Here is a 15,314-nt window from a genome sequence, read left to right as displayed (position 1 = left end):
TTAATTCATCTCTCTCTCTCTCTGTGTCTCTCTCTCTCTCTCTGTCTGTCTCTCTTACTCCCTTCCCCTCTCCCTCCCTCTTAATTCATCTCTCTCTCTCTCTGTGTCTCCTCTCTCTCTCTCTGTCTGTCTCTCTTACTCCCTTCCCTCTCCTCCCTCTTAATTCATCTCTCTCTCTCTCTCTGTGTCTCTCTCTCTCTCTCTGTCTGTCTCTCTTACTCCCTTCCCCTCTCCCTCCCTCTTAATTCATCTCTCTCTCTGTCTGTCTCTCTTACTCCCTTCCCCTCTCCCTCCCTCTTAATTCATCTCTCTCTCTGTCTGTCTCTCTTACTCCCTTCCCCTCTCCCTCCCTCTTAATTCATCTCTCTCTCTCTCTGTGTCTCCTCTCTCTCTCTGTCTGTCTCTCTTACTCCCTTCCCCTCTCCCTCCCTCTTAATTCATCTCTCTCTCTCTCTGTCTGTCTCTCTTACTCCCTTCCCCTCTCCCTCCCTCTTAATTCATCTCTCTCTCTCTCTAAAAGTATTATTATGTCAGGAGAAAACAAGTTGTCCTGACATTACTTAATTACATGCTCCTAAGAATATAACTTTTAGAGCCATCCATCCCTCCTGTTAAGAGCAAGCCCATCTCTTCAAATCTCAGGACATTTTACCACCATTTTATTAGCTTGCTGTGGTTTATTTTTTAAAGATCTTATTCCCAAGAGGGCATTATTATCAATCACCCAAAAACAACTTCATCCTCTCTCCCTCTTGATGTTTTCATGAATATACTACACTGATAATGCTGTTATGAACACAAAATAGTTTCTGCGTAAGGGGTTATATTTTTTTCATTGGTTGAGGTAGGGAAGCTTTTATAAAAGCTTGAAAGGTTTCTCCAAGGTTTTTCCCATCACACTTTAATGCTTCAAAAACAACAGGCGGGCGGCCACAAAGCTATTCCAATATTATGCATCAATCAAAGACTACGGGATGATGCGCGATTGGTGAGCCGCAATGCTGCAAAGCACAGACCAATCAAAAGACTACAGTATAATGACATCCAGAGATGAAAAGTCTCAGAGAACAACTGGCTGGCACTTTTCCCAATTCAGCTGACGGCGGGCACTAACATCTGGACTTTTTAATTGAAATCCCCTGTTGTGTGGTGGGCCAGAAACCCCTCATTATATATGAATGAGAACTCATGAAAGATTGATGTGGAAACATGCAGGTAGTTGAGAGTTACCAGTTCATTCTCCAACTGCAATAACTTCAAACTCCATTCTGTTTGCAGAGGGAAAGGGACACAACACAAAGCAGTACAAGACAATTGAATAATGCAGTGTGAGCTTGTCTGTTTTGTTGTGGAGCTTTGTTCAAAACCCATTATTATGCTTCCCATGGAGACAACCCCCCCCCCATAATAATAAGAGAAAAAATTGCTTCAAAATAGATATTGGTCCATTTTACCTGCTGCCATTTTGCAAATAGAGCCTTTGCCTTCCCTCTTCTCATTGTTTACTCTCAATGTTATGCAGTAATTAAACATCTCTCTAAGCATGGGTATTTCATGCTGTAGTGAGAAAAAGTGAGCGGGAGCGATATGGGGGTGCCAGGGTAAATCTGTTCCACTTTATAGGCCACATGGGATCCTTACCCTAGTGACTCTGCCTGTCAGATGGAATATATTCTCAGACAGTTCTGCTCTGTGGCACCGTACAGTGATAAGGGATGCACAGCACATGTCTCATACGTGACAACCAAATATGTGTGGAGATGTGTGTGTACAAACGGGTATGTGTGGAGATGTGTTTGTGGGTGTGTACAAACGGGTATGTGTGGAGATGTGTTTGTGGGTGTGTACAAACGGGTATGTGTGGAGATGTGTTTGTGGGTGTGTACAAACGGGTATGTGTGGAGATGTGTTTGTGGGTGTGTACAAATGGGTATGTGTGGAGATGTGTTTGTGGGTGTGTACAAACGGGTATGTGTGTGTGGAGATGTGTTTGTGGGTGTGTACAAATGGGTATGTGTGGAGATGTGTTTGTGGGTGTGTACAAACGGGTATGTGTGGAGATGTGTTTGTGGGTGTGTACAAATGGGTATGTGTGGAGATGTGTTTGTGGGTGTGTACAAACGGGTATGTGTGGAGATGTGTTTGTGGGTGTGTACAAATGGGTATGTGTGGAGATGTGTTTGTGGGTGTGTACAAACGGGTATGTGTGGAGATGGGTGTGTACAAACGGGTATGTGTGGAGATGGGTGTGTACAAACGGGTATGTGTGGAGATGTGTTTGTGGGTGTGTACAAACGGGTATGTGTGGAGATGGGTGTGTACAAACGGGTATGTGTGGAGATGGGTGTGTACAAACGGGTATGTGTGGAGATGTGTTTGTGGGTGTGTACAAACGGGTATGTGTGGAGATGTGTTTGTGGGTGTGTACAAATGGGTATGTGTGGAGATGGGTGTGTACAAACGGGTATGTGTGGAGATGGGTGTGTACAAACGGGTATGTGTGGAGATGTGTTTGTGGGTGTGTACAAATGGGTATGTGTGGAGATGTGTTTGTGGGTGTGTACAAACGGGTATGTGTGGAGATGTGTTTGTGGGTGTGTACAAATGGGTATGTGTGGAGATGTGTTTGATGGGTGTGTACAAACGGGTATGTGTGGAGATGTGTTTGAGGTGTGTACAAATGGGTATGTGTGGAGATGTGTTTGGGTGTGTACAAATGGGTATGTGTGGAGATGTGTTTGTGGGTGTGTACAAACGGGTATGTGTGGAGATGGGTGTGTACAAACGGGTATGTGTGGAGATGTGTTTGTGGGTGTGTACAAATGGGTATGTGTGGAGATGGGTGTGTACAAACGGGTATGTGTGGAGATGGGTGTGTACAAACGGGTATGTGTGGAGATGTGTTTGTGGGTGTGTACAAATGGGTATGTGGAGATGGTGGAGTGTACAAACGGGTATGTGTGGTGTGTACAAACGGGTATGTGTGGAGATGGGTGTGTACAAACGGGTATGTGTGGAGATGTGTTTGTGGGTGTGTACAAACGGGTATGTGTGGAGATGTGTTTGTGGGTGTGTACAAACGGGTATGTGTGCATGCACACAAGCTGCATACTCCAGCGCACTATTAATTAGCGTCAGTCAGATTTGTTCACGGTTTGACAGTGAATTGTGTTTAATTACTCAGGGTGCATTCATACCATTTAGGTGATAACACACACAAACACACACACACACACACATAGACACACACACAGTTACACACACACACACAACGACTGACACCGGATTTTGAGAAGCAGGTACGGAGAGTCAACATTTATTCAGGAACAGACAGGTAACAAAACAGAAACAGCGTCAGCACGCGGGTAAACAACGACAAACGACAATTAATGCTGAGGCAGGGAACAGAGCGGGGGACCAGACAGATATAGGGAAGTTAATGACAGAGGGGATTGAGTCCAGGTGAGTCCAATAATCGCTCATGCGGTGACGGGGAGAAGGCTGGGGTGCGTAATGATGGTGGCAGGAGTGCATAATGCTGGGGAGCCTGGCGCCCTCGAGTGCCAGGGAGGGGGAGGGGGAGCAGGCGTGACACACACACATAGACACATACACACATATAGACACACACACAAACAACCACACAGACACACACGCACACACATAGACACATACACACGCCCACCCCCCCCTCCACACACACACACACACCCACACACACACACACACACACAGACACACACGCACGCACACACATAGACACATACACACATATAGACACACACACAAACAACCACACAGACACACATGCACACACATAGACACACACACACACACACACATACACACACACACACCCACACACACACACACACACACACACACACACACACACACACACGTGAAAAGTCAGTATAAATAAGCAGGCCATTGACACAGTCAACACAAACATGTGACGTAGGGCAGAGAAATAACATTTGTTTCTGCAACCCCTGGCATCCATGAAAACTTCCTCTCAGCAGTGGAGAACTGGGACAAGAGAGAGGAAGACAGGCTGCAGTCCAAACACTGACAGACACACCCTATCCCCTCAGCCCTCAAATGACCCTTTTATACAACCCCTTTGGCACTCATTTATGAGCCTTGTGGTAATTTTTCAGAACTCTAGACACAAAACTCACTTGTAAAACAGGCTGTCCGATGTTCAAAACATTGCATTGTGCATTCATATCTTTAAAGAAACCTTGCACTCGCAGAAACATTGGTTCAAATAACTAATTTATCATGAAAAACCATAAGAACATTCATTTAGATCACCCACACACAAGATACCAATAGTTTCAATATGTAGTTGTTCGTACAATCATTAAATATTGTAGTTTCATTATGCTACTACACTTACATATATCACTGTAAAAGGACTAGTAGAGAGAATACTACAGACACAGTGGAATCATTGAACAAAATCTGAAATGTATTGATGAAATACAATAAAATCACAACATAGGTTCCTTTGAATCAAAGCAAAAATAATTAGCTACAAAAAAGGAAAAAACTACAGTAAAATGTCAACTGCAGTGTTCCTCACCTGGCTTATTGTAAAACATCACTGCAGTGTTCCTCACCTGGCTTATTGTAAAACATCACTGCAGTGTTCCACACCTGGCTTATTGTAAAAAGCAAAACAAAGGATCGATTACTGTACTTCTATATTCCCATCAACCCTGTCTTGTCAATTTGGCCACAGGCTCTCATCCACATCACAATGGATGTTTTCATTAGCCAAACATCTTGGGAAGAATCTTTGGCTTTGGCGAATCCAGGCCTGACACTGGTCTGCAGTGATGTCATTGCATGCGTCATCCATGGCTGGAGAAGGGTGGCTTGTTTGTGCGGGCGCCTATCATATACCTTCCACCCCCATGTGGAGAAAAAATCCTCAATCGTTTTAAGGAAAGGAGAGTATGAGGGTAAGTACAGGGTGGTAAATTGTGGGCCTGAAACCATGCTTGCACCATTTGATCATGGTGGAATCTGACATTATCCCACACAATGACATAGGTCACATCATCAGCTCTACAGACCTGATTTAGCTCATCAAGGAGAGTTGCATTATTTAATCCAATAAGAGGTATGTGTCCCACCACCACACATTTTCTAGGTACTGGCCAATGAAATTCCGACCTCTCCTCCTTGTCTTGGCCAGGTTGAAGCCTGCCTCATCCAAAAAGAGGAATTTGTGATGGTTTTCGTCAGCATCCAGCTCCATCACCCTCTAAAAAGACAGTTTGGAAAGAGAATTACTGGTTACAATAATGTAGATTTTTTGGGGAATTTCTCACAACAGGCATCTTGAAACTGAACATACCTGAACATACTCAGTCCTCGGTTGCTTCACTCTGTCTGCATTTCTTTCAAAATGCACACGGTATAGCTGTTTTAGAGACATCTGGTGCCTTTTCAGCATGAGTGCAATAGTCGGCAAACTTATGGCTTCCACATTGTTGAACATGTCGTCATTGTCCAAGATGTGCTGCTAAATTTCTGTAAGGCGAATATAATTTCTGTCCCGAACCAAATTGACCACAGCCCGCTCTTGTTGGTCAGTCAGAATTTTGCCTCTGCCTCTCCTATTCGGCCTAGTCTCAATTCTGCAAGGAAAATTACAGTAAGAACACATTTAGTCACATCACCTACTCTGTGGTACACATTGGCATGCAGTATACAGTCATTTGACAATTGAGAGGAGCCTAATGTTTAGTTCATGCTGAAGACTTACTGGTTCTCATTGCGGAAAGTTCTGATGATTGAGGCTACTGTTGATCTTCTGAGGTTCGGTTGAATCATTGTAGCTGCCTCAGTCATTGTCATGCCATGATTTACGACATGGCCTACAACTATTGCTCATATTTCATTGGACAGTCTTTGCTGTTGCTGCCGCTGTCTTGGTCCGTGGCCTTGTCCAAAAAAATGGTGTGCAGAAGGGCATCTCTTAACGTACAACACCGTGAATAATTAAGGCTGTTGTGGAGGCAAACGGGAGTCCTATCCAGTACTAGATAGGTGTACCTAATAAACCAGTGAGTGTACCGTAATGTCAAATCTGAAAACATGGTCTGGAAAAGTGGTACATGGGACCATAGAAACTGTGTCTGATAAAGAATGATGATGAAATATTACATCCATAGATAATGTAGTCCAATTGGTTCATGTTCCACGGTAATTGGTGTCAATGGATCTCGTTATCCTAAAACTTTCATGATCTAAACATGGAATATTGTTCGTCAGTTTCCATAAAACTATGCATAAAGAGTAATGCAACAGTTACTTATCATTTTGAGCAGTTGTATCAACTGATAGTTAGATCATTGTAATGAAATGAATAGACAGTCATCTAAGATGTCATGTGTGAATTGCATTTTGAACAGGTGATTTTAGTTCAATGAACAAATTATCTTAGCTTTATGTGTATTGTATCCAAGCTATTGGGAAAAGTGTTAGAGTTCTGAAAAATGTGCATTTTGATCATCGGTTGTGAGTTTTGTGTCTAGAGTTGTGAAAAATGACATCAAGGTTCTGAAATTATTGCCAAAGTGATTTAAAAAAAACTGTAAGCGGACACTCCTTGATGATGTATCATGGCGTCTGACGAGCATACACTTGCAGGGCGAGGGAGGAAGGAATGATTTTTAAATGGACCACCCTTGCCCAGAAATTCGTCACTCATTGTCACGCCCTGGCCTTAGTATTCTGCGTTTTCGTTATTGTTTTGGTTAGGCCAGGGTGTGACATGGGGATTTATGTGGTTTGTTTTGTCTGGGGTTGTTTGTGGTTATGGGATTGTGGTTAGAGTAGTACTCTAGGTAAGTCTATGGTTGCCTAGAGTGGTTCTCAATCAGAGGCAGGTGTTTATCGTTGTCTCTGATTGGGAACCATATTTAGACAGCCATATTCTTTAGGTCTCTTGTGGGTGATTGTTCCTGTCTTTGTGGCACCAGATAGGACTGGTTTTTTTTTTTCCACGTTTCTTGTTTTGTAGATTGTTGTATTTTCATCTTTATTAAAGATGTACAAAACTAACCACGCTGCATTTCGGTCCGCCTCTCTTTCACCAGAAGAAAACCGTTACACTCGTTCATCCCGCGATGACTGTGTTTTCAGCCACCGGTAGCTTGTGGGTGCTTTGTATACGCTACAGTCAATTATGAGTGCATGTCTACTTAAATTAAATATATCATTCTTAATATAAGCCTACTGTATGATAGCTAGCAAATTAAATAGCTAAATAACGTTAGCCTGCCTAGCTGTAACTTCTGAAGAAGGAAAACATTTTATTTCTACAACTTCCAAAAGCTAACCAAACAAAAACATCATTACTTTACAAGGCCTGTTTGTGCCGTCATGCATTAGTAGCACAATTTCTAACTTAATTTACATTCGTTTTTACTTCCACTTGTATGTTGACTCCATATTGACCTTGAAGTTTACATTTTTGGCTGACTTTTCTTAGCGGATATACATTCGTCGCGATTTGAATTATGGGGAGTTTCAGGCCCCGAAGTGAACATAATTGTACACTCGCAAACTCAATTAAAAACAAGGGCTGAGGGACTTACTTTGCAAACTTCCCTTGCTTGGCTAATCACTTGGACCACCCTCCAAGATGGTAACGAGCTCCTGTCTGTCTCCAGCTTTGCCGGTTTTTGACCATTCTGCCTGCCCTGACCCTGAGCCTGCCTGCCGTTCTGTACCTTTCGGACTCTGCTCTGGATTACTGACCTCTGCCTGCCCTGACCCTGAGCCTGTCTGCCGTTCTGTACCTTTCAGACTCTACTCTGGATTACTGACCTCTGCCTGCCCGGACCCTGAGCCTGCCTGCCGTTCTGTACCTTTCAGACTCTACTCTGGATTACTGACCTCTGCCTGCCCTGACCCTGAGCCTGCCTGCCGTTCTGTACCTTTCGGACTCTGCTCTGGATTACTGACCTCTGCCTGCCCTGACCCTGAGCCTGTCTGCCGTTCTGTACCTTTCAGACTCTACTCTGGATTACTGACCTCTGCCTGCCCGGACCCTGAGCCTGCCTGCCGTTCTGTACCTTTCAGACTCTACTCTGGATTACTGACCTCTGCCTGCCCTGACCCTGAGCCTGCCTGCCGTTCTGTACCTTTCGGACTCTGCTCTGGATTACTGACCTCTGCCTGCCCGGACCCTGAGCCTGCCTGCCGTTCTGTACCTTTCGGACTCTGCTCTGGATTACTGACCTCTGCCTGCCCTGACCCTGAGCCTGCCTGCCGTTCTGTACCTTTCGGACTCTGCTCTGGATTACTGACCTCTGCCTGCCCTGACCCTGAGCCTGCCTGCCGTTCTGTACCTTTCGGACTCTGCTCTGGATTACTGACCATTCTGCCTGCCCTGACCCTGACCCTGAGCCTGCCTGCCGTTCTGTACCTTTCGGACTCTGCTCTGGATTACTGACCTCTGCCTGCCCTGACCCTGAGCCTGCCTGCCGTTCTGTACCTTTCGGACTCTGCTCTGGATTACTGACCATTCTGCCTGCCCTGACCCTGAGCCTGCCTGCCGTTCTGTACCTTTCGGACTCTGCTCTGGATTACTGACCTCTGCCTGCCCTGACCCTGAGCCTGCCTGCCGTTCTGTACCTTTCAGACTCTGCTCTGGATTACTGACCATTCTGCCTGACTCTGCTCCTGACCTCCCTGACCCTGAGCCTGCCTGCCGTTCTGTACCTTTCGGACTCTGCTCTGGATTACTGACCTCTGCCTGCCCTGACCCTGAGCCTGCCTGCCGTTCTGTACCTTTCGGACTCTGCTCTGGATTACTGACCTCTGCCTGCCCTGACCCTGAGCCTGCCTGCCGTTCTGTACTTTCGGACTTGCTCTGGATTACTGACCTCTGCCTCTGGATTTCGGACTGACCATTCTGCCTGCCCTGACCCTGAGCCTGCCTGCCGTTCTGTACCTTTCGGACTCTGCTCTGGATTACTGACCTCTGCCTGCCCTGACCCTGAGCCTGCCTGCCGTTCTGTACCTTTCAGACTCTGCTCTGGATTACTGACCATTCTGCCTGCCCTGACCCTGACCCTGAGCCTGCCTGCCGTTCTGTACCTTTCGGACTCTGCTCTGGATTACTGACCTCTGCCTGCCCTGACCCTGAGCCTGCCTGCCGTTCTGTACCTTTCGGACTCTGGATTCTGACCATTACCCTGAGCCTGCCTGCCGTTCTGTACCTGACTCTGCCTGATTGCAGCCTCTGCCTGCCCGGACCCTGAGCCTGCCTGCCGTTCTGTACCTTTCAGACTCTGCTCTGGATTACTGACCTCTGCCTGCTCTGACCCTGAGCCTGCCTGCCGTTCTGTACCTTTCGGACTCTGCTCTGGATTACTGACCATTCTGCCTGCCCGGACCCTGAGCCTGCCTGCCGTTCTGTACCTTTCGGACTCTGCTCTGGATTACTAACCTCTGCCTGCCCTGACCCTGAGCCTGCCTGCCATTCTGTACCTTTCGGACTCTACTCTGGACTACCGACCTCTGCCTGTCCTTGACCTGTCGTTTGCCTGCCCCCCTGTTTTTGTAATAAACTTTTGTTACTTCGAAACTGTCTGGGTCTTCTTCTGAGCCTTGACATGAGGAGTGTGGTCTCTGTTGTCTGTCACTGAGGCAAGCTGTGCAGTGTACACCAGGAGAAGTGGAACTATGTTGAGGCTAGATAAATCTGTTTATTTGAATAATGTGCTGCTATTTTGGTCATTATGTTACACAAGATGACAGAAATGTGATGTTTTTTTAGTTGTTTTTTTTAACCTTTAACTAGGCAAGTTAATAATACATTTGGATTAAATGTGTTAAGATACTGTAGAATTGGTTTGACGTAATCTCCCTTATCCATCTCTCTAAAAGAAAAGCGCTTGAAGCAAAGACTCTGCGTAATTAACATTTTCAGTTACCCCAGTGGGCGTGATAGCTTATCTCCCTGGGAACATAGAATCCTTTATAGGAACAAACCAACTGAAACCTGCTGAATAATGCTACCACTATTCCTAAACGACAGATACAACCATATAAATGATTGATCATAAACAAGGCATGCATGATGACGCATTTCCCTGGCTGTTATATTAAAATACGGTTAAAGGCCCATGCTACTGACGTGGTGATCCGTGTGTGTGTGTGTGTGTGTTGTGCTTCATGAGGATTTCCCTTCATGTAAAGCCTCTCCCTTCCTAAGGGCCTATCATATTTTACACTTTAACTACCACCTCTAATGATGCTTATCTGCTTAATCACAGGGCTATTCTTAGACTACAGACACAGCAGATGGAGACTGACAGGATGACCTCACCGGGAGAAATATCCTCTGTGCTTAGAAATGATAAACCGGCACAAGCACCGATTACATTTGTCCCTAGCGTTTCCACAAGAGGTACAGAGAGGGTCTTGGGTCGCATCCAGGACATGATTTATCTTCCTCAGTTTCCATGGAGGTGTTCCAAATGACGCCATATTCCCTATATAGTGCACTACATAGGTACAACTAAGGACTGGAGATGGATTGATCTAGAGGGAAAATACATTTGGTTGGACAAAGCTGTCAGGACAGAGCATACAAGCAACATGCAACAGATGCTCTCCATTTCAGTCAGGGACAATAGTTCCAGACCACCTACGATTTTCACCATGCGCCTACTGTGTGAAAGCCTGGTGTTAAGAGCAACAACACACCTGTTACTACGGCGTTCCTGTAGGGAATCCACTCAACAGAGATCAGCAACCATTACTGTTATACAACTGAGTCACCTTCCTTCGCCTCTATCTTCCCACCGCGGGTCTAGCATTAGCAATCAGCCTCGCTCTTAGCCTGGAGATAGACTTCTCTCCAATCAATCAAAACAGAAATCATTGACCCACGTTAAATAGCTCCCCTGACCACATCCCAAGCTGCATGCAAATTCCCTGGTGATGTGTGATTCTTGCATTACAGTTCAAATGATTTCCCCTTTCACTGTTCAAAAACCTGTGAGGAAGCCTGAGAATATATTAGCCTGGCAGGCATGTAAGCCCAATCGGACCCATGTGATAGGATAAGGCACTTTTCAGGGTGCTCACAAAGGAAGAGAGATAAGGGGAAGATGAGAGAGGAAGAAAGACAGGAAAGAGAGAGAGAGTTGAACTAAGCTCTCTGGGTGTTATCAAAGGAAAAAATGAAACTAACCTCTGGCATCGAAAAACTCCTCATCTGAGCTGTCAACAGACTCCTGTGCAATGTCCTGCATCCGCCAGTGGGAGGCACTGTGCTGACGGGAAGCGGCTGAGGGGTAGAAAGAGAAAAACAGATCAAGTTCTATGTCAGGAGAAACGTCTATGTGCGGCATCATGTCATTATTCAAGGACAAATTAATTATGTGAATCTATAGGTTTTTCCTTTCAGCTTCAAGTGCATTGTCTGTCTATAAACGGCAGCAGAACAATTGCATTAGCTTGTAGGGCCTTGGGCAGAGAGGCTCCATTGGCCTCCAGTGTTACAGAGCACAAATCAAGCAAACCAGAGCCCTATTTTGAAGGGGGCTCATATAAAGAAATATAAGGCTCTGAAGCAAACCAATTGAGTTCAGAGGTTAGCCAGCTCATATTCTCTATTAACCATAAAATATTGGAGAGGGTGGCTCCATATCTAGGCAGGCTACTGTCCCTCAACAACACTCAACAACACCCAATACCTGAGATATTGAATCAATCTTTAGTATTTTTATTTATTTATTTCACATTTATTTGACCAGGTAGGCAAGTTGAGAACAAGTTCTCATTTACAATTGCGACCTGGCCAAGATAAAGTAAAGCAGTTCGACACATACAACAACACAGAGTTACACATGGAGTAAAACAAACATACAGTCAATAATACAGCAACAAAATAAGTTTATATACAATGTGAGCAAATGAGGTGAGATAAGGGAGGTAAAGGCAAAACAAAGGCCATGGTGGCGAAGTAAATACAATATAGCAAGTAAAACACTGGAATGGTAGATTTGCAGTGGAAGAATGTGGAAGGCAGAGATAGAAATAATGGGGTGCAAAGGAGCAAAATAAATAAATAAATACAGTAGGGGGAGAGGTAGTTGTTTGGGCTAAATTATAGATGGGCTATGTACAGGTGCAGTAATCTGTGAGCTGCTCTGACAGCTGGTGCTTAAAGATAGTGAGGGGGATAAGTGTTTCCAGTTTCAGAGATTTTTGCAGTTCGTTCCAGTCATTGGCAGCAGAGAACTGGAAGGAGAGGCGGCACAAAGGAAGAATTGGTTTTGGAGGTGACCAGAGAGATATACCTGCTGGAGCGCGTGCTACAGGTGGGTGCTGCTATGGTGACCAGGGAGCTGAGATAAGGGGGAGCTTTACCTAGCAGGGTCTTGTAGATGACCTGGAGCCAGTGGGTTTGGCGACGAGTATGAAGCGAGGTCCAGCCAACAAGAGCTACAGGTCGCAGTGGTGGGTAGTATTTGGGGCTTTGGTGACAAAACGGAAATGTAAATGACATCGCCGAAGTCGAGGATCGGTAGGACGGTCAGTTTTACAAGGGTATGTTTGGCAGCATGAGTGAAGGAGGCTTTGTTGCGAAATAGGAAGCCAATTCTAGATTTAACTTTGGATTGGAGATGTTTGATGTGAGTCTGGAAGGAGAGTTTACAGTCTAACCAGACACCTAGGTATTTGTAGTTGTCCACATATTCTAAGTCAGAACCGTTCAGAGTAGTGATGTTGGACGGGCGGGCAGGTGCAGGCAGCGATCGGTTGAAGAGTATGCATTTAGTTTTACTTGTATTTAAGAGCAATTGGAGGCCACAGAAGGAGTGTTGTATGGCATTGAAGCTCGTCTGGAGGATTGTTAACACAGTGTCCAAAGAAGGGCCAGAAGTATACAGAATGGTGTCGTCTGCGTAGAGGTGGATCAGAGACTCACCAGCAGCAAGAGCGACATCATTGATGTATACAGAGAAGAGAGTCGGTCCAAGAATTTAACCCTGAGGCATAGAGACTGCCAGAGGCCCGGACAAATATTCATAATTATGATGAATATGCCAACATACAGCCTACCTGTACACTACCTGTACAACCAATCCATGTGTATAAGAGAAAAAACATTTTCTCAATCCCCTTCTAAAATACTGTGAAACCATTGCACTTCTGAACACCAAAATAAATACAAGTTTTAATTTGAAGATTTAACCAAAATCAGTTGAAGCTGAAAAGAGTGGACTATAGAGACTGCCAGAGGCCCGGACAACAGGCCCTCCGATTTGACACACTGAACTCTATCAGAGAAGTAGTTGGTGAACCAGGCGAGGAAATCATTTGAGAAACCAAGGCTATCGAGTCTGCCGATGAGGATGTGGTGATTGACAGAGTCGAAAGCCTTGGCCAGATCAATGAATACGGCTGCACAGTATTGTTTCTTATCGATCGTTAAGATACCGTTTCGGACCTTGAGCGTGGCTGAGGTGCACCCATGACCAGCTCTGAAACCTGATTGCATATCGGTGAAGGTATGGTGGGATTCGAAATGGTTGGTAATCTGTTTGTTGACTTGGCTTTCAAAGACCTTAGAAAGGCAGGGTAGGATAGATATAGGTCTGTAGCAGTTTGGGTCAAGAGTGTTGCCACCTTTGAAGAGGGGGATGACCGCAGCTGCTTTCCAATCTTTGGGAATCTCATACGACACGAAAGAGAGGTTGAACAGGCTAGTAATAGGGGTTGCAACAATTTCGGCAGATAATTTTAGAAAGAAAGGGTCCAGATTGTCTGATTTGTAGGAGTCCAGATTTTGCAGCTCTTTCAGAACATCAGCTGACTGGATTTGGGAAAAGGAGAAATGGGGAAGGCTTGGGCGAGTTGCTGTGGGGGGTGCAGTGCTGTTGACCGGGGTAGGGGTAGCCAGGTGGAAAGCATGGCCAGCCGTAGAAAAATGCTTTTTGAAATTCTCAATTATAGTGGATTTATCGGTGGTGACAGTGTTTCCTATCCTCAGTGCAGTTTCTAGCTTCCCTGAAAAGTTGCATATCACAGGGGCTGTTCGATGCTAATGCAGAACGCCATAGGATGTTTTTGTGTTGGTTAAGGGCAGTCAGGTCTGGGGAGAACCAAGGGCTATATCTGTTCCTGGTTCTACATTTCTTGAATGGGGCATGCTTATTTAAGATGGTGAGGAAGGCATTTTTTTAAATAACCAGGCATCCTCTACTGACGGGATGAGGTCAATATCCTTCCAGGATACCCCGGCCAGGTCGATTAGAAAGGCCTTCTCGCTGAAGTGTTTCAGGGAGCGTTTGATAGTGATGAGTGGAGGTTGTTGACCCATTACGGATGCAGGCAATGAGGCAGTGATCGCTGAGATTTTGGTTGAAAACAGCAGAGGTGTATTTAGAGGGCAAGTTGGTTAGGATGATATCTATGAGGGTGCCCGTGTTTACGGCTTTGGGGTGGTACCTGGTAGGTTCATTGATCATTTGTGTGAGATTGAGGGCATCAAGCTTAGATTGTAGGATGGCTGGGGTGTTAAGCATGTTCCAGTTTAGGTTGCCTAGCAGCACGAGCTCTGAAGATAGATGGGGGACAATCAGTTCACATATGGTGTATTACACAGATATCATGTGAAAAGTATGAATGCCAGTGAGTTCCTCAAATTCCCATTCTTCAGGACTAGAAAGAGGGAGTATTTAGAGAGATCCCTCAAGCTCTGTTCTTCTAAGATCAGTGTTATAAAGTAATGCCTGATAAAGTCAATAACGTTCATTAGAAATGACTTTCAGACAACCAACGATTCTTCCTTTAAGTACTATTGAATTCAAACAAGATCAATGACAAGTGAAAGTGACAAAGTAAATCCTTCCATTGCGCTAACCTCCAGAGAACTGCAATGGGAGAGAAAAATGTCACCTAATTGAGCTGTGAGCTTTCCCGACTCTACACACAGAGAGCCAGTGTCTGAGAATCTAAGAGCCTTTACTCCACAACACAACAACACCAGGCTGCTTATGTTTGATCTCAGCTCTTTTCATACCCTCATCCCTCCATCCCTTCCTATATTATCTACTTCCAGAGGACATTTGCAGAGTACCGTACTGGATGTTGAAACGCTGAGTTCATGGCTTCCATTACCATGGCACCTTCTCTGCCCTCACTGTTTTCACTCTCTCCGTCTCTCTCTCTCTCTCCTACGGCCCACTTCTCCTCATCGCTACACAGGAATTAATGAGCTTTTCATTTCTTACAGGACTCCATCAGGTCAAATGTTTTCCCTGTTAATA

At 45.2% G+C, this 15,314-nt stretch overlaps 1 protein-coding gene across 1 annotated transcript in view; it reads right to left on the bottom strand.

The window, feature by feature from the left end:
- LOC115141289 (membrane-associated phosphatidylinositol transfer protein 3-like) overlaps positions 1 to 15,314 on the bottom strand; it is a 231,266-nt gene that overhangs the window by 197,157 nt on the left and 18,795 nt on the right. The window contains exon 2 of the mRNA XM_065000356.1: positions 11,228 to 11,323. Coding sequence (XP_064856428.1) covers positions 11,228 to 11,323 — 96 coding nt within the window. The remainder of the gene's footprint in view (positions 1 to 11,227; positions 11,324 to 15,314) is intronic.

Source organism: Oncorhynchus nerka, linkage group LG14, assembly GCF_034236695.1.
Source record: "Oncorhynchus nerka isolate Pitt River linkage group LG14, Oner_Uvic_2.0, whole genome shotgun sequence".
In the NCBI taxonomy this organism is placed as follows: Eukaryota; Metazoa; Chordata; class Actinopteri; order Salmoniformes; family Salmonidae; genus Oncorhynchus; species Oncorhynchus nerka.
Note: the sequence above shows the minus strand (reverse complement) of the source record. Positions and strands in the feature narration are given on the sequence as shown.